Raw genomic sequence first — 20939 nt, forward strand, 5'->3', positions numbered from 1 at the left:
ATTTTGAAAATTCTTCTATTGTATTAGGGTTGCATCAAATGGTTTACTAGATTTATGAAACCTTTTTTTTTTTTTTTAAGTTGCCTATCATGTTGGAGGAGATGCAACAAGTATCTGAACTGCTTATAAGTTTCTGTTAAAGAGTAGCAGATTTTTTCTGTCAGCTTACTGAAGCATTTATTTTATGACTTGCAGGTAGTGTTGTATCCAACATCCAACAGCTCAAAGTCACCTGATCTACATAAAATGATAGTCCCCAAAAACAGCCAGGACAGTGACTTGAAAATTAAACTGGCAGTGAGAATGGATAAACCACCTCACATGAAGCACTGTGGGTAAGTATCCATTTTCTGTCTGCCTGTATTTTATTTTTTTGCTTCTCTGTGCCTGTATTTAACGGCATATAGATAACAATATAAAGATTGTAAAACAATATAAATCTATACAGCAGTTGCTATGGCATGGAATTGTTATATCCTTCTTTTATACAAAAAGTTTGAAATAGTCAGGAATAACGTCCAATTCAGAAGTTCAGTGGGGTGTAAAGACAGATGATGAGCTGACTAACATGCAAAACTAAAAGTACAGCACCAGTTAGAAACTGGTTTTAAATGTTGTAATTTGTAGCACTTTGGAAAAAACAAATTTAATACTAAGGAAATTAACGTTTTTCTATTAACCTCAGTGTGGTGGTATTTGCAACACTGTCTCTCCCTTTCTTCCTCTGTCCACTGTCTGGTGTTTCTCTTGAAAAGCATTTGGGTAAGTGTACCAGTTTAAGGTTGTTTTTCTGTCTAAGACTGAAACTATATGCAATAGATTATTTTTAAAAACAGCCCCCTGCCTAACTGCCACCACTATTCCTCATCTCGACTGCAAAAGCAGGCAATGTTGCCTGCAGTAAGCAGGGCTCTGTCTCTTGTTATAAAGCAATCACCAGAGTTCTTTTTCAACTTTCTAACTTCTTCTGAATTCAGTGGAAGTACATTTCAAAAGAGAACTCTTCTAGATGTTAATATATAATTAGCAATGGCTGTACTATTTAGACTTCTTTTTAATCTCTCCCTGTTAATATTCTGCTTGTTGCAGTTGTGAAAATTTCCCATATGTGATACTTTCTTATTCCTTTTTTTTTAAAAAAAAAAAACAACCTTACATAAGTTTTGGCAAAGCTGTAATTAGGCTGAAATTTCCCATTTACCTACTTCAGCCCTCATTTTGGTTTTGGGAAAACTAGAACTGATCAGGACTGTAACAATGAGACTTGCTGGCTACAGCCTGCAGTTGGTAACCAGGAGATTGGGAGGACAGAGAGGGAAACCAGGCATGGAGACAGAGGGGTGGCCCAAACTGTTGTGCTTAGAGATTGGGGCTGAGATGAGAAGACCTTGAAGTAGGGCTGCAAATCCGTGTATAAGGGAAATAGGATCATGTTGCAGGAGCAAGAAAGCTGATATGAGTAAGGTGGAAGGAGTGGAGAGGGCTTAGGGAGGAGAGAAAAGTGTTACTCTGTACTATAATGTGATGCTCTCCTGTCAGTCCCCTCCCTCTTCCCTGCTTGGTCATTGTGACACATACATGTCTGGATTTGGTCCACTAGCATGATTTCAGTCTTCTAGAGCTGTAAGGTATTGCAGCACTCACTGCTTCAGTTAGTCCAGAGATGGCACAGTGCTGCCCATGTTCTTCAGCGGTTTGTCACAAAGCATACACAGTGCTGGGATACAAGGACTGATTTGTGACTCTCAGTACCTTTAATTCCTTCTACCTGTCTGCAACACTTCAGATTTCTTCACAGGGTGTTAAGACAGGCAACCAACTAATGTGAGTGTGGTTCTGCCAGTGAAACAGATTAACCCTTGCTTAATTCAAATACTTTATTGACAGAAACTAATAGGGCAATAACAACTGAAATTAGTATAGCAGTAGCATTTAACAAAGCACTTGTTGAACCGCATGAGTAACAAATAGTACACAACAGATTCATTTAACTCGCACTTGACCTGGCATGGTTGTATACTTCATTTTACAGCTACCTCAGGGAGGTTGTGCGGGAGCATTGCTCCCAACAGGTGACAGGTTGCTGATCCACATGCTGTCCACAGATAAAATTAGGGTATAGCGTGCAGCTTTTTTGACCGGGGTCCAGCAACAAGGATAAGGTTTCAGTGCTTCCTCCCATTGTGCTTCAGGTTTCTCCACAGAGATTGGCTCAGGCAGGGGCTGTTCTTGTGGGGTCTTCAGAGGGTCTTCCTCACCATCCAGTTTGCTTTTCCATACTAGTTTATGTCACTAGTCTTCTTGTATGAACATTACAGGGGTTGTCCAATAAAATGTTACTTTCAGGGATTTAACTCAATCATCATTTTCACCTACTGTTTCTGGTTACTTCCTCACGCTGCTTTTGGATACTAATCTTCTGGCACAGTTGTTTGCTTCTCCATTTTAGTGTAGGGTCACTGCTGTCACTATTCTCCAGGCAAAAACTGGTTTTCACCTTCCCACCAAAAATGCTCAAGGTCAGTCATAGTTTCCCTTCCTTACAGCCATTAGCTATAAAGATTGTTACCTACACATTTGTCTAGCAAAGTCAGGGCACCGACGGAGAGCTGTATGGTCTCCTTCATCATAAATATATATGAAATTAAATAAAATGTTAATGATGCCTATATTAACCATTGAAAGAGTGGATGAAACATTTGATGACAGCACTGGAGTTGCAGTGAGAGTGAAGAGGGTGTTTATTTGGAGGGAAATAACCAAACTGCTAGAAGAATTATTAAATTCAGGAACCCTTAATGTAAGGAAAGGACATCACTGAGGCACTGTCTGCTGCCTTTTCTTGACTTCCTCTGTGAGTGAAAGCATTGTACTAAGTGGACATTTGCTATGTTTTCAAGAGAGGTTCCTGTCCGATTCATCACACATTAAATCTATTCATGTTCAGGACTGATTCTTCATTTATCTGAGAAATCCTCATTTATGCAGGGGCTGGAAAACATGCAGCAAATGAAGGAGAGTATTATGGGAGGCAGAGGAATATTTTGTGCTGCAGGTAGCTGAGGGGTGTCTGGAAGAACTAGTTTTTACCCCTGATTGTGCTAAACGGAGGAACTAGTCTGCCACCTGTAGTAGCTGGTGATATGTCCCTCATTTCTTGTGCTCAGTTTGATAAACTGGAATGTGATTTCATAGTGGTGCCCAACATTCACAAGACAGCTGAAATCAGTGGAAACTGGCCTATAAATCTACATATAGATAAAAGTTTTATTAATTCAGTTTAGTTGTGAAGTTGTCATAAACACTTGAAGGTAAATCTTGGAAAGCAACTGGTAGAATGAGCTCAGGGAAGAAGGGAGGCAGCAGCCGCTTCAGTCACACAGGACCAGAGGCTTGCACTCTGCCAGCCAGTGTTGTTGTGGTGCCAGGCCCTGCAGCTCTCTGGTGAGCCTGCATGAGGTAGAAAAGCAAATAACTTGATTCTGGCTATAAATTGGTGTTTGCATAACATGCAGTGAAACAGGCCATAGGAGAAAGTAAATTGCTGAAGAGCTGGAAGGCAACTGCTGCTATTCTGAAGAGTGAAAAGTACTGGGACGTTTTTCCTTGTTTTCTTTTTTCGTTTTCCTTTTTCCTATTTGGTTTGTAGTCAGATATTTAAGCACAGTGTCATAGTGTACACAAAAAGGGGAAAAATGAAAGGGTGTGTTCAGTCTTATTTCTGGACTTTTGTCATTTGGGCAAGTTGTATTTTAATAACAGGCTTTTAATGTAGTTAGTGTGATTATCTACCTTACATTGTAATTCTTCAGCTTCTTTTTCAGAAACATCTCATGTTTTACCTTTGCCCAATCTTTCAACGAGACAACTTGCATTAACCATGTGGCAGAGTTAACAAGCAAACATACAAGGTTCCTATTTGTCTCATTGGAGAAAAAGGCAATCTGTTGGCATTAAGTAGTGCCTTCCAGCTGGGAATCTCAAAATGTATTCAAAATTAAATTAAAATCTTACCACACAGCCAATTTCAGAAAGAGGGATCTTATTAGACGAATGCTATATCAAGATTAAAAAAAATAAAAAATTAAATTTTAAAAAAAGGTAATATGAAACCTGTTTCTCAGATATAGGAGCTATGCTTAAATATTTCAGATTCTGCAGGATCAGTAAAATCAATGGGCCCAAACTAATTGTGGGTTTACAATTTTATTTCTTGGAAAAAGTTTCTCCTATTTAAAACTGACTTTATTTATTGACATGGGACATGTTGACAGTCTTCAAAACCTGTCTTGCATTTATGCTTCAAGAATATTCAGTTTTATAAATTATACTGTCTTGTAATTGGATTGATATTTTAAATTCACAAACCATATTCTGGACTGCAGCACCTTCAGATCATGTTCCCTCTTTAAATTTCCGTCATAACAAATAATTATATTTCAAATGAAATTACAAACTTGGATTTTTTTTTCAATACAAATTGAAACCTTTCTAAGAGCAAGAAATAACAATTCTTATGATTCAACACTATAATGAATCTCAGTTGCAGTTGATTTGTACATCTGCAAAAAAGAGGTATATGCTTAAAAAATAAAGACTATTCGTATACATCTTACTGCATCTTACTATTTATTTCAGATATTTCTTTTAATGCTTGCATGAAAGGCTGTCACAGTATGAAACAACCTGAAGGATACATAACAATCCTTTTCTAATTAAACCCTGTCGATAGATTAGAAGGGGAAGCATGCACTGGTAGAATATTCTGAGTAATGACAAGGTAAATGTCACTCATTAAGGGGAAATTGTAGAACAGTTGTGAGTATTGGCAATTCATGATACTTCAGATTCCTTTCTCATCATTTGTAATGTATTCTCACAGATTTCAGTAACCTTTCCCTAGTCTAAAATGCAAAGTACATTCAAGAGATTTATCTTCTATATTAATCCAACCATACAATAGAAACATTTCTATTCATTCTTTCCACTACAGTCTTGAATCTAAAACAAATCATCAGAAGAAATTAAAAAAAAAAAAAAAGGCCTATAAACTTCCTTTATAAAATGCTAAAATCTTGTTTATTTCTGTCAATCTAGAATAGCAATGTTAGGGAGTGTTTGCTCCAGGGAGGCTGATTTGCCTGTCCTTAACTCATAATTAAATCAGGGTTGAAAACCCAAGAAGGACAGGTTAATCCACTCAAGAGATGTGGGTTGTGGTAAATACCTTCTTCTAATGCATTTTCTTTTGAAGTACATTTGCATATCCATGTGCATTTAAAACATGCATTATTTTTTAAAGTATATGTCAGTTGAGTTGTCTGTTAGCATAGCCTAGTGGTTACTGAAGGGTATTATTCTATTGCCTTCAATCTTGACATAAAAAAGGAATATTGAGATTTTATCACATAGCTTAATTAGAAAAGATAAGTAAAGTTTAATAATAATATCTAAAAAAGGAGATAAAAAATAATGTAAAATTCTTACAAATTGACCAGCCTAAACAGGATAATATTACAAAGTAGTAGTATTTAGTTTTGACTTCCAAAGTAAAACATTTCAGTATATTTCTTTTTTCTGGAACTTTTTCCAAGATTTAAATGGCAAAATTTATCCCTATAAATTCTGCTTTCTGTTGTGACATGTTGCATTTAGAATTGTTCATAGAATCACAAAATGGCTGAGGTTGGAAGGGACCTCTGGAGGCCATCTGGTCCAACCCCCTGCTCAACCAGGGACACCTACAGCAGGTTGCACAGGACCATGTCCAGGTGGCTTTTGAAGATCTCCAAGGAGGGAGACTCCAAAACCTCTCTGGGCAACCTGTGTCAGTGTTCAGTCACCCTCAAGTAAAGAAGTGCTTCTTGATGTTCAGACAAAAATCTCCTGTATTTCAGTTTGTGCCTATTGCCACCTGTCCTGTCACTGGGCACCACTGAAAAGAGCCTGGCTCCATCCTCTTTGCAGCTGCCTTTCAAATATTTATAGAGATTGGTGAGATCCTCCCTGACCCTCCTCTTCTCCAGGCTAAACAGTCCTAGTTCTCTCAGCCTTTTCTCACAGGAGATGCTGCAGTCCCTTCATCATCTTTGTGGCCCTTGGTTGGACCCTCTAGAGTATGTCTGTGTCTCTCTTGTACTGACTAGGGAGCCAGCAACTGGACACAGCAGTGGTGAGGCCACACCTGGGGTATTGAGTAGAGGGCAAGGATCACCTCCCTTGACCTGCTGGCAACACTTTGCCTAATGCAGCCTAGGATACCACTGGCCTTCTTTGCTGCAAGGTCACACTGCTGGCTCATGTTCAACTTGGTGTTCACCAGGACCCCCAGACCCTTTTCTGCCAAGCTGTGTTCCAGCTGGGTGGCCCCCAGCATGTACTGGTGACTGGAGTTGTTCCTACTCAGGTCCAAGACTTTGCACTTCTGCTTGTTGAACTGTGTGAGGTTGTACCTTTTGATTTCTTAAACTTTTGTATATGGAATATACATTCTGCAAGCACTTGGTTATCTATGTGCCTTGATTTTATCCCTCTCTCTCATTTGGAAAGCAATTATTTTATCAACCTTTTTTGAACTTACACTCTCCAAAATTGTATGGAATCATTTTGATTTTTTTTCTCTTAAAACTTTTTTTTTAATTATTATTATTTGTATGGGTGTATTTTAAGAATATAAGGATCACCATGAATTTGCAAACCTTTTAAAAAGTCTTTCCTCTTGTACACCTGGATTGACTGAAATATTCTTAGGAGAGCATTTATAATCAATAAATATAGCCCCTGGTCCCCATATGTGACTGAAATCACACACATCTTCTGCTGTTGCTGTAGTTTTAGAGCTGAAGAATATCTGTTAGAGTAATGTCCTGGCTAACAGTCTTCCAAGATGCAAAATTAGAGGATAAGTATATTTCCCCTCATTTCTTTTATGACACTTTTCACCCACTGATAGAGGAGTTCATTGGAGAGGAAGGCAAGTGTAATTATCTCTGTTTTACAGACAAGTGAAATGAAGCACAGGCATGAATAGCGATCACCCAAGGTCACAGGCAATTCAGTAACAGAGCTGAGGATAGCACTGGGGTCTGCTGGCTCCTCTGTTGGTATGGTTGTAGTGTGTGACTGTCACCTGGATAAACTGTTGTCATAGCTACTAGCAAGCCTACAAGTCAATTAAAAAGAGCTGCATGGACACTGAAGTCAGCCAGAATGAGGATGTTGCCAGCTCTTGTATGCTGTTTGTCCATGGTCACCTAGCAAAGGGCAGGACAAGGAACAGAATTAGCTTTATAATTTCAAGTTGTATCATTTGAAGGCTGATCTGAAGATGAGATCTATTTCAAGTATCATTATTTCAGAAAAATGTTTGAGGTGACCGCAGTAAAATGACTCTGTTTCAAGTCTAGGCTACTTTTACAGATAAAGATGTCAAGAATACAATCACACCTCTTGTAGCAAGTGCTGTATGAGCTCTGTTGCAGATAGGCCTTTATGCTGCTTATAGTGAATTTGAAACTGGTTTCAGGCCTTTCTCTGAGCCAAAACAAAATATAGCATTTTTTTTTTTTTCTTAGAACCAGTAGGTATACAGTCGCTTCAACGGGAGAAAAGTTTTAGAAAACTGTATGTATCCAGCATCTTAGAAAATCCTTCCTAATAATTTTTATGATATGGTAATATGTACCATGGATATATTCAATGTTACTATTTTCCATTAGATAAAAACAGTAACTTTCTACACGACTTTTCAAGAGTTAGTGAAAATGTTTTTCTCATTAGTGAATATTGTAAAATTTTTTCTCATAAATATAATATAGAGAGGCCTGCCTGAGAGGTTCCATTCTTTTTTTACATTTATCAACACAGCATAATTGCATGAATCAAATGTTAAGATAAGTAGATATTTATCAAACTATAGCATTTCTTCATCTACATACATAAACTCTTCTGTATCTCTTTATAACATTTGATTTGTCTTTCCAAGTTTGCGTGCAGCACATCTGTTAGAAACCATAAAGTCAGTATATTAGCACCATCTAGCTTTCTATTTGTTGCTATTACACTTTTGCTTCCAGCTTAAAAGAGGGTGGCAGAGCATTGACTTCAGCTGCTGCTTTGAAGAGTGGGATTCTTGCTGTCCTTTGGCAGAAGGCTTATTTTTCAGGTTGTGAACATAAAGACTGGAGGTATAAGCAAAGTAAAATGGTAGGAACTGTTGAGCTTGTTTGAATTTTACAAATCTATTCATCACATTTGGAATCCTTTCCCCACTATAGCAGCCCCAAATTTAGATAGTTAGGCTACATCAGAGTAATCCAAGTTCTCTCAAAACTCACTAGATATGGAGGAATGCCTTGACAGGGTTTTTTATGAATGCTAAGGTATTGGCAGTAGGAAAATTTTAAAAACGGGGGGGAGGGGGAAGGTAAACATGTAGCGGTAAGGTACACCGGAGTCTTCTCTCTATGTATTTGCATTTAGAAGAAGTGTAGATTATGTACTAAATTAAAATTAATGACAAATCATCAGACAATAAAGTTTACAAGAGCAAGAGGCAGGCTTTGATCCTCTTTTTTCTTTTGCCTAATTCAGTTTCTCAAATCTATATTGAGGTCAGACTATGAGTAGCTACCCAAGTGATTTTTATAAGCTAAATCTCTTTTTATTTTAAGTGAAACTCAAGCTGCTTTGATAGATAGCGAGATCATTTTGCTACAGATAACCACAAGGTTCAGAGAAATACCATCTTCACTCGTAGTGAGATTTCCTACTAGCTATAAATATTGATCTTTAAATAACATAGTGTCTATGTATATGCTCTTACGAAAAATAATGAAATAAAATAAATATTTTAAGTGAAATATGTTGGAATTTCAGTTAATCGCTGTGAAGACTTTTTGTTTGTACCAGGGGTAGTTTAGGGATTCTGATGTCCTCCAACAGGTACAGGTTGTTCCATTTGGGAGCACAGATGCTTGTTTTGTATTTTTTAACATCAGCAGTTTTGTTCAAAGCCTTTTCTTATCATAAGAACTATCAATCTGTAAGAAATAATATGAGGGGAGAATATCAGTGTTCCTTATAATTTCTATTACAATTTCTGTTAGAATTACTCCCTAATTAGTCTCAAATACATTTAGGAGTTAGATCTGTCTACAGATACTTGACAGGGATTGCCTATTGCCATTTGTGGTGTCAAGCCTTCCAGTGTTGTGAGATGACCTACAATTCATATACAAATTCTGTATGAAAAGGGAAGGTATTGCTACCAGTCTGCTACAAGAGAATCCTATCACAGGAATCAAGAGTGTGTATTCAAGTCATCTGGGTCTAGGCCAAAATTATTCACTCTCTCTAGCAATTTCAAGCAATTTCAAAAGACAAGCTTTTCTTGTCTCTCCTGTTTCTGGCAAATGGGATAGTGTTTATTGTTTGTAGCTGGCCTCAAAATTAGTGCCTAAATTGTCCTAAGAACCTCTTTCTCATCTACTCATGGTTCTAAAGTGTTTTTAAACACTCATGAGGATGTCAGTAATAAGGAAGATGAACAAAAATAGGCATATCTAAAGGGTCTTTGCTAGTGAAGACACATCAAGCAGAAGTGAGATAGAGATTTTTTTTTAATCTAAACAAAATATTTCAGATATGACCATTTGAGGAAGTCAGAATGGGATTTGGTGGCATTATCTTTTTACACCAAGATCATCAGTACCATCAGTCTTGCATGTCATGGTGCATACCATTAAGGAGACTTGTGAGTGTGTGTGTGTAAGAGGGCAGATGCATGCAAAATTATACCTGGCCAGCTCTCCACCCTGACTAAAAACTGTCTGAGAGTGTAATGCTAGCACCAACGCTGAAGAACTTTTGGGTCACCAGCTTGGTTACTTGCTTTTGAATTAGTTGACTCATAGCTCAGACTTGAAGCATGTGCAATGCCACCCATTTTGGTTGTCGTATACAGAGGACCTTTGAGACACTGCTTAAAGGAAGATTTCAGTGTGGTCTTTGACAGGAAGGCATAAATAAGTATCAGAGTTTCAGTTAGGTTTCGTTGGCACTGAAGAGAGAAAAGGAACGGAGTGCAAAGTGTCATGTTCCAACCCATATTCAACCTAGACCTAGCAAGACTGTTATCTTTTAGGGCTAATCAAGACAAGTGCTGTACCTGTATGTAGTTCTGCGGTGCTGATGGAAACTGCAGTACTGCCTGTGCCTTACTCAGCACCTCGTAGAGAAGAAGTGTTGCGTAGCTAAAGAAGGTGGCTGTGGTCAACTTTCAAACAAGTTGACTGTTGAAGAGAAAAAGTGATTCCAGTTCAAAATGTGAGCAGCAACAGGAGTATACAGCACAGCAAAACTGCTTCATATTCAGGAGTGGCTGCTCTGATTTTTACATCAAGGTATGCCAAAGGGTCAACTAACAAGCAGCACCACATATTTATCTGTGTAGAGCATGTGCTTTCTATGGAAGAAATGATCCCACAAGAAGGATCTGTCAGTAACTGAAAAGCATTCTGGCTGGGAACTGCAGAGTAATTTGGGAGATGTAAAATGCAGCAGTGTGAAATTTATTGCTGATTACCTCCATTTGGAAAGAAGTAGCATTACTGATCTGTAACTGAACTGCACTTCATGTTGCATGATGTTACCCAATTATTTTTAAACAACATGAACGTTTTGCTAATACTTAGGAAGAGGAAATTACATTTCTTCTCAACAGTAATTCTGAGACAGTTGCTGACTCCAAAGATCCAAGACCCTGAAACACAAATGTGTGAGTACCCCTTTCTTCAAGATAGACTCATGTATCCAGCTCAGAGTAAACCCAAGTGTTTCAAGAACTTCTGGCACATGAAGTGCCCAGCTGAAGGAATGAGACTAGTTAGGAAGCTCCACAGGTAATCATGCCCTTTCTGTGAGCATACTGGTCTCTGGCTTATGGCATAATTTTTAACTTTCTAAAAGAAGTTAGTTCCATCAGTTTGCATTAATTCTTTTGATATGATCTGAATGCTTGACTGTTATGGTTAATAAAAACATATGTCTGTTTGGATGATTGTTTCTGTCATTTGAAATAAAAAGTTGCAGAATGATAGTGCAAATTATTGATGGGAATAAATCAACTGCAGCTGTGCCAATCACAAATTAGCAGTTGGGTTTACCATGCTCCTTTTGGAGCATGAAGTTTTTGCTAAGCGGAAGGTGCAGGAAAACATTGGAAGGAAAGCAACTGTGAGAGTGACAGAAAATGGTTGCCCTGAGCTTGCAGGCAGAAAAGGAAAGGCATATGACAGAAGCCTGTGATGCGCCTTTTAATGACCATGAACAAGAGAACTGAGTAAACTTGAGGTTGTTAGGTGTTGCAGAATCTGACAGTTCTTTAATATATTTTAACAGACAAAATGCTTTGCTTCGAAACAAAATTATTTTTAATTTGCTACTATTTTATGCAGTCATTACCTCTTCCCATGTTATCTCTGCACCACAAGAAATAGTAAGTTCACTTAGAAGATTCTGGGTACATATTGCCAGTCTGGTAGTCCCTAAACAAGAAAATTGCCCCATAATAGCAACTTGAATATGCCCTGATAAGAGAGATTTGTGGCTCTGCCTTAACCTTTTTTCATCCTTGGGGTGATCTTCACAAGAGCCACTCAAGTGAAAGGTCATGTGGACTATAGTAACAGAGCAATGGGCACCTCATCCAGCACAAGCTTTTACTTCTGTGATCAGAGGTCATTGTCTTCTGCAAGATCCAGCATGGGAAACACAAGAGGGACATTCCCTCGGCACTGGATGAAAGCTCTCTTTAAAACCCTTGCCAGTTCTGTCCTACCAGAATGGTAATGGATAAATGTGAGTAGCTCTCTGACAGCAATATTAACATCCAGTTAACACTCAGTTAATAAGCATGGCATGACTCATGTTCTCAAAGCTTTATTTTGGGCTGACCACACAAACAGGTTCATTATGGTCATATTACTATCCTTTTCAGAGGCATGAAAACTAGAAATACATTTTTGTTTTCACTCAGCATCTGAGCTCCTGATGATGTGATCCAACCACAGGCAATGCTGTCCTAAGAACGTTGCCTATTTTGTTTTTGTCTCTGTTTCAGGTATTGTTACATCTAAAGCTCTGTGATTTCTTCCTCTAAATTTTTATAAATAAATGCAGGTTTGAGTTTATTACAATTATTTTTGAACAGCAACTGTATATGTTAAATAGATCTTGCAGAAAACGAACTACAGAGAGATGTGAATAGCTGAAATATTCTGAAATTTTCAGAAAAAAATCAGGGATGCCTTGGAAAATGAGAACAAAAACAAAAATAAAAAAAAATAAAGCAGTGACTTACAGTTCAACAAGAATATTAGTCAAATTTTGACCCATAATCAATAAGCAAGTTTAATTTGGAATGTAATAGCAATGGCTTAGATTTTTTTGTTTGTTTGTTTAGTCAGAGGGTCAAAAATGTCATTCATGTAGCTATAATTATCTTCTGTTTCTTGATAAATTCTGACAAACTCATCCTCATTTTGATATTCATAAGGCCATTTGTTCATATATATATTAAGGTAAAAATTTCCTGCATTTGTTATAACAGCATGATGGAATGGCCTGATTTTAATTCACTTTTACGGATGTATGGATGCCTTGCTATTATTATTCCACAGTGCCTCATAGTAGTATTTTCTGTTATGCTACTTTAGATTGTGCTAAATGCTAGAATTTTTATCGTGCTAAATGAATACTAGCATTTTGCCATGAAAAAAGAAAAGTGCTAATGTGTTAACTGTCTTCTTTTAAAGTGATTTTAATATTGCACATTTCTGCAAAATCAATTGACTGTAATCAGTTACTTTTTAAAAAGGAAAATTGAACTTCATGAAAAATGACACATTAAAATTACATTAGTGATTGATTGGATAATGATGATGGGTTAATGCAAAATTACTATGGAAGGAAGAAGCAAAAATGTTTATCCTGCTGCTAGATCCTTAGAGAACAGATTATAGCTATGAGCCTGATTTTCAGTGCTTCCCACAGTAATTGCTTCTGAGGAGGCATGGGGAATCTTGAAGACCTTAATGATATGCCACTGCCACTTTAATTGCTAAGAGAAGCCAAGAGAATCCTAATTGCCAAGAGAAGCATTACTAATTAAGGTGTCATTCTTCATTCATTCCATAGTAATTAATCTGAAATATTTGTAAAAGCTGAGATATAAATTTAGATCCAAACTCACTTAGCTTAACCACAACATACTTTACATGAAAAAGATCTATGGGTTAAGCAAGGTTAATAGTCAAAAACATGAAAGTATACTTTTTTTTTTCTTTAAAAATTTTTTTTTCTTTAAAAATGTTTTTTTCTCATAACTTTAAAAAACATGAAGTAAAAGAATTAAGAACATATTTAAGAACTAATATTTAAATCATGATTCTACTCTTCCATTAAAGCATCATTACAACTGTTTGTATAGGGTGTTCATTTTTCTTATATATTTCTCTGTAAAGCTAGTTGCTCCTGAGAATATGAAGATGAATTTTCTTCAGCTCTCTGGTGAGCAAAATTATGCAAATTCAGTTGTACATCTTTTGGCTTTAGATGGTGGTTTTAACAAGACTTGTTCAATCTCCCTGCCTTCAATATGATTTAATATGTGAAGGTTATGGTTAGGTATCGAAAATTCCCATACTGCATGTGTGTCAAATCCTCCTTTGGTTCATTACTGCTAAAATCCTTATTCAACATTGCAGAATAATCAATTGGAGTGAGCTGGTCATGTTGGCTGAGGTTCGTTTCCTGTCTGTTTTTTGGTAACATGTTCTCCTCAGCTCTCTTTGATGCAGTTATGTCTCAGGCTCTCTGGGTCCTACACTCTTATTCTTTGGGCCTGGGTTGTCTCTTGTGGTTTACCTTTCTGGTGTACTCAGACCAAATGCCAACTTGTAATGCCAATGTTTCAGGCTTGCCATGTGAGATCTCAGAACCAATGACCGAACATCTCAGTGAACCATAAACCTTCTAGGTAAACTTTTTAAGTCTATATTATCAAATTCCTGTCAGCATTTCTCAACTTGAAGTCTTCCCCAATCTAAACTTCCTGGTCTTTGTGTGTATATGTGAGAAAACAGAAGTGAAGAAAAAGCCTTGGCAGCAGTTCTCGGTTTATCATGTTAGGGAAGAAGTCACTTCAGATCGTAAAGATGGTGATGAGTTGCGCTGCAGCATCACTTGTCTAACTGAGGCACCTATGAAAGATTTTTAGCCCCTGATGGCTACCGAAGTTATGCTACCCAGTACAAAGATGGAAATCTCTTAAGACCTGAATGGTGTGTGATATGCCTCTTGGCTACAGAGGGAACCAAATGCGAAGTGTGCCCTCACACATTTGTAAAGTGACTCGATGGTTGCTGAGGACTTGATATCCGCCTTGTATGTATTTCTGGGGATTTAGTCTAATCTCTGCCTGGTGTTGTCCTGAACTGACTGTCCATTAGTGGCTGGTATATGTGAGGTGCACTGACTGAGCGCTGCTTCTGGCTTCATTTCATGCGAGAGAAATCCCGTTCCCATGCACGGAATCTATTCCTTACTGTGGACCATGTGCTGCAGCAGGGTCAATGGAGATACCATCTTCAAAAGCACAGTCCATATTCAAACTAAGTTACCACCATGGATGCATCCTGTTTTGTTTAGGTAATTAATTAAAGTACCTAAATATAGTTGTCAGAACTGGGCAACAGCTTCCGTTGATGCCCATGTCAAGGAGGTGTCCACACAGCTTCCCATCCTGTCAGTGTCCATCCTCACAGTCTGCATCTCCTCAGGCACGGAAGAGACTGAAAGGTTGAAGTTCTTCCTAGCTGAGATACTGCTGCTGTATAAGCAAAGGTTCAGTCTTGAAAATACATGAAATATATGTTCCTGTAAAACCATAGTTTTCATGCTTGTAAATGTTTGCTTCATTGAATTTTTAAACATATAAAGAATAAAATCCATACTGAGTCCTTTATTGGAAGTGCTCTACTCACAACTTCAGAATTTTCTTTAAAAATAACAAAGCTGGTGGTAACTTAGAAGGCCAAATGATGAACTAATATTTAACTGAAAATAGATCATAAATTCATGAAATTGTAGGTGAGGAATTGAGAAACTCTTAAACTGAGTGTGATTTGTAACTGACTTTTGTTTTAAACCACTAAGCAATAACCTTGTTTTAAGTTTAATTTACATATAAGTATTTTTCATATACAAGATAGGAAGAATAGATGGGTTGACAACTCAGCGCAACGTGGACTGAAGGTAATATTAAAAAAAATAAATGCTGTTACACTCCAGCAGAGTGTGTCCTCACATGGGAAGATCATGGTCTGAGCAGTTAAGTCACTACATGTACACAAAGTGAAATATAGAAACGTTAGTTTTTCCCTATGCGTTGGTCACACTAATAAGAGAGCATAAAGTATGGTGCTTATTTTTACTTTACTAGAATAATTTGTAAATAGTTAAAAAATATATCTACCAGAAGTGTTCTAAAATTTGCAGTGAAAAGTTCAGACTGGTGGGAACTTCCCAGTAACTGCAATCTAATTAACAGACTGGTCTGACTGGAATTTTCAGATCGACTTCCTTAGCTTAAATTCATTTATGCTATTGTTACACAGTTCCCACAGCTTTGGAAGAGTATCATGCAGAACAAATTCTGACATTTAGGCTTGATTAAACCTTGAGAAAAAATTACTATGCTGTAAATACATTCAAAATATTGCTGACAGTATCTTTAGAATGAAATTGCACTCAAATATCCCTGCTTAATAACCTATTCCAGAATTATACATCATAGAATATATTATGTGTTTGAGAATTTATTTTGTATTATAAGTTTTAGCTTTTTTGCCATTTAAATTCCTTTTGAAAGTTGTCTGGAAACTTCTCTTCCATTCATGAGTCTGTAGTAATGAAGACATAACTGACTGTGATATTTGCAACATTATCACTGCACATAGTTATCTGAGCATTATAATTATTTTCCCAGAATGCAGGACCAAATATCATTGAAGTAATTGTTTCAGATTATTTTTTATTGCTTTATTATTCTACAAATCAGTATAGCACATGTATCAGTCAGGTGAGAGATGCTGTTATTTATTAGCCTTTCTTGTCAGGTGATCTGACTTACTTCTTTGTATCATACACTACTCTGTGATATAAAATTTAAGAAAGAGTTATTTCCACCTGACATACATTGACATTACATATGGTCTGTCATGGCCTGGCATTATTTCTCTACAGAGAGTGCCAGTACTATTAACTGTGAGGATGGGGGCACACCACCTGCGTGTGTTATGTCCTTCTGTCACTTGTGTTGTCCATCTGTTACTTGCATGAAGCTAGCATTCACCTAATTTTTGTCTTATGGAATATAAACCCTCACAAAATCAAAGGCACTTAGGACTGCAAAATTAATTTAAAATGTGATAGTAACCAATCTAATTCTCCCTTTGCTCAGTTACTGGCTTGGATACCACAGGGTTAATTTTTCTATACTGTGTCTGAGGGTGGATTTTAATTCTTAATGTCCTATTCTATATGGGCAGAAAAAAGATAACAAAAGGTTGGATGTGGCTAATAAGGTTCTTACTTGCAATTTTGTAGCAGGATACATAAGGTTTAAAGACAGAGTTAACTTTTTTACATATTCAATGTTAATGTGTTTAATTCACCACAGTAGTATAATTTCAATTATTACAGTATTGCATTTGATTCTGAACCAGTAACAGAGTCCCCATGGCCCCGCACTCCTGATGTTTTGCCCAAATAGTACATTCATCACAGCCAGCTCCCTTTGAATAGCCCACGTCCTGTTAAACGTCAATACAGCCGGGTTGGCAGTTCCACACAGTACCATTTTGTCGGGGTCCCTGAGCCCATCTCACACCCCCGGTTAGCAGCGTGGCAGCAGCCCCTCAGAAGGCTGGTGGTTTCCATGAAGGCAGCAGTGCAGCCCTGCTTTCATACAGCGTTTGGCACAATTAGCACACTCCACAGCTTTTCATTTCAATAATGACTTAGCAAAGAGTTAACCCTACAAAGAATCTTTTAGCATACTTACTGTCACAAACCTGTTTTAATTTCATCCCATCCTAAATTAAATTTGTGTCCATAGACCGATGTAGTATTGCTCTGTCTTTTTGTAATATATAGGATTATTTTTTTCCATTTCGTGCATAAATGATATGAGAAGATGTAAGTGAAAAATGCACATGAAGTGCTATGTTAAATGCTGTGTATGGCTTGCCCTTGGAGCAAGAGTGAGAAAAGACCAGTCAGCTTATCTTTTCATGTTTCTTTTATGGAGTGAGCTGGGGACAAATTGGCAGGGGAAGTGTTCTGGTAGGTTTGACTTCCATTGCTCAGTCTCCACTGGGGTCAGAGCAACTTCCCTTCCTTTACCAGATGGAGAGCTCCTCTGGTAATGTTAGAAGATTGCCAAAACTGCCATCTGCTTCTCTTCAAAGTTTATTCCGAAATTGAAAAGCTTTATGATTCTGGTGAGAGAAGTGAACAGAACCCTAAATACAGAACTAGTAGCTGTTGTTCAGCAAATCAGTGGCTTAGAAGTTACTATTCTTATCAAGAGTTCCTCCATTTGTGATTTTGAACTCTGAGACTTTAAGCTCACTTAAATTTTATATCATTTGAAGTTAAAAATTTTAAGTGGAATGCCCAATGCCGTTGACCAAGTAGAAGCAAATACAAAATTTAGTGAAGTTTTTACTAGTGCTGGCATGGAGAACTTTACCTGAGGAAGTGCTGTCCTCGTACCTGTCCAGTCTCTTTTCTAAAACTGAATGTTTGTGGCCCTCTCACCTTTTTCATCTGCTCCTAAGTCTTAGCTTCGAAGAACAAACTGAATTCCATTGCACTTAGACAGTGAAATTATTCCTCATAGGTTAAGGTCTGTAGACTGCTAAGAGATGCCATTTTACAGGGTCACAAGATGTCATTTTAAGGATCTTTCAGTCAAGCCATTTAGAAACAAATTCTGAATAAAGAATGCATTCAAACAAAATTGGGCTTGTTATGCAAACAATCTAGACTAGTATTAAATATAACTAATATTGCCATTAGCCGAGGATATGTGCTAAAATAAGATTTCTAATAGTATTATGGTTGCTTTTCTTTCATTGACTACTTATACACAAAAAAAAAAAAAACACAACATAGAAGGAGAACCAACATTTTGCATACATGCAGCTTTTCTTTTGTATACTGAGAAGTAATGGATCCACTTTAAAACAGAAAACCCCAATTCTTAGATTAGTATTGTATGATTAAGTTAATAAAGTAATCTTATGTCAAGTAGAATTTTATTGCTGTTATTGAATATGAGCGTACAATTTAATCTCAAATGTTGCATTCAGTTTTAATTGAGCTGTATGTATTCTGCTTAATGGAAGGCTTGGGTTTTTTCCTTGCACACTCAATAAATTTTAATTGAACACCTGATTCCTGCCACCAACACATTAACATCTGGGTGCTATCTATCTTTTACGCATATAGATACACTGGCTATAATTCTGCAGAAAAGCAGATAATAGGAAAACAAAAAGACAACATTATGGAACACTTTCAGCCATCATTTTTTATTATATCTTGAGAAGCATTTAATTATCTTATTTCATTTAATTAGCCCCACTACTTAGGTCAATTGTTTTTTATTGACATGGCATATTAGCAGCTTTGCTAATTGGAACAAAATAGCATGTGACTATACTGTCTTGTTCAAAGTAATTATTATTTTTTTTCTGCTTTCCCGAGACTTTTATTTATTTCACGGTGTTTTCAATAATGTATAAAATATTTTGGCATGGAATGGCTTGATTTACAATTTAGGATTTCACTTTTCACAGTTTTATTCCTAAGTTAAAGACAAAAAGGGTTCTAAAAAGAAAGTGTTTACTTCATAGTATTAGATTTTAAAAAACAGAAAGCAGCACTCTACCTTTGTAGTTTTTAGAAATTTTGGTATTTGGAAAGAGAAGCATATTTTTAAGCATTCTTTGTCATTAAGGCTTTAAGTATAATTTGTCAGCATTTAGAAATTCAGTTCTAGAAGCAAAACAGCAGTGTTTTGTCACTCCAGCTGTTGTACTTCTGTGGTTTTGGTATCTATTCTGTACCAATCTGTTTGAAATCTGTGATTTAACAAAGCTGACAATTCTAACAGAGCATACATGAGCTGAAATTCTATAAAAGTTTTAGTGCGTAACGTTAATTTCCATATAAGTGATAACAGAGATAATTTTAAGATGATGTTATGGAAATGCAGTTGATCTGAAATGATTTCCTCATGAGACAATTTCTTTTAATAACTTATTATACTTTTCCTTAATTTCAGACTCTTCTATTCAAAACCATTTTTTTAATGCTTTTGAAGACATGATGTATTTTTGACTCAATAATTCCTCAAGATGTTTTTGGTATCTCCATATCAGAAAAACAAAAGATTTTAGTTTCACCAGTTTGACACATTTTCTGTTTCTCAAATTCTGATACTTTTGCAAATTGTTTCCATGCCTTCTGAGTTGTTGGATAATGTTTATAATATATGTGTTCAATTGCATTGGCACTTCAACAGATTAAGTAACTCGTCATTATGCAATGAATGTTCTCCCCCTAATTTGAGAGTAAGTGTGCTATTAATATGTATGACTCTGTGCTCCCATAAATCCATGATCTGTGGAATAATAAGGCTTTATACTTATTTAAAATACTTATTTTAAAACTATCTCAACTACAAGTTTTACAGTCTTTGGCCTGAAGTTTAATTTAACCTCTTTTTTATTGTTTCACAGTTGCATTTTCTTTCCTGCTCAGGTCAGTCACAATACAGGTAGCAGGGATGAATGTGAGCTGGACGTTCATAGCCTGAGCCACTGCATTATACATATCCTGAGATCCACAGGAGGGCAGCATGGTTAAATTAAGGGAGAAGATGGGAATATGATTCAACTACATGAATCTCACTTTTGATTGTTTATGGTGTTTGTGAAAGCTTCTATAATTTTGGACAGTGCGTATTTTCCTAGCCAATACACAAAGTAATTGCACATTAATTGTAGAAGTTTCCATTTTGTAGCTTCTTAGTAGCTCACAGTGCAAGGTTTTCTCCGTGTACATATACAGACAATTTTAGAAAAAGATTTTAAAATATCTAATTTGGGAATTATTAAAACCTAGTTGGAAATTTAGCTCCACAAATTCCAATGAAATTTGTTTTAGTATTCTAGTAAACCAGAATAGTGATTTACTAGAGGGAGGGTGGGAGTAGCTATTTACAGTTAAGTACGTGTAAGAGATACTGGAACTACTCTGTTCTTCTCCAACCTCTTGACTGCACCGTAGCAGGAAATGGGTCCTTCTATATGTTATGTGTAAATATTCATACATATATATATATATATATACACATGTAAAATGCTGTTTGGGGAAAAAAATGGAAAATCTCAATCTGGGATTTGAAAAATTATCACTGAGTGATACTAAAAATATTAATTATATTTTGGTTCCATTAAAATAGATCACCAAAACACTCATAGAAGGCATTTTACCATTTACATTATATACAAATTAATATTATTTTTTTAAGTATTTTCTAAAACTTTCTAAAAGTGAGAAGAGGTGACTAAAACTTCCTATCACATCCAATTCATCACTGTTACCCTATATGTTTCCTCACAGATTTTAAGTTTTTTTTAAATTATTTTTATGTATCAGCAGTGTTACAGTTGAATATCAGTTCCGATTGCTGTTTTGGGGAGACAGTTGCCTGGCAGAGCAATCCTGTGCCGCAGGAATGGCTGACCCCAGTAGATGGATCTGATGCTCCCTCACAAGTGGTAAATTCTGTGTTCCTGAAGTAC

At 36.6% G+C, this 20939-nt stretch overlaps 1 protein-coding gene across 17 annotated transcripts in view; it reads left to right on the top strand.

Moving 5' to 3' along the window:
- Positions 1–20939, top strand: part of CADPS2 (calcium dependent secretion activator 2) — a 311395-nt gene that overhangs the window by 160593 nt on the left and 129863 nt on the right. For all 17 annotated transcript variants that reach the window (XM_083829288.1, XM_083829287.1, XM_083829297.1 and 14 more), the window contains one exon: positions 196–335. In XM_083829288.1, the coding sequence (XP_083685414.1) occupies positions 196–335 (140 nt within the window). The remainder of the gene's footprint in view (positions 1–195; positions 336–20939) is intronic.

This window comes from Anser anser, assembly GCF_964211835.1.
Source record: "Anser anser genome assembly, chromosome: 1".
Lineage (NCBI taxonomy): Eukaryota > Metazoa > Chordata > Aves > Anseriformes > Anatidae > Anser > Anser anser.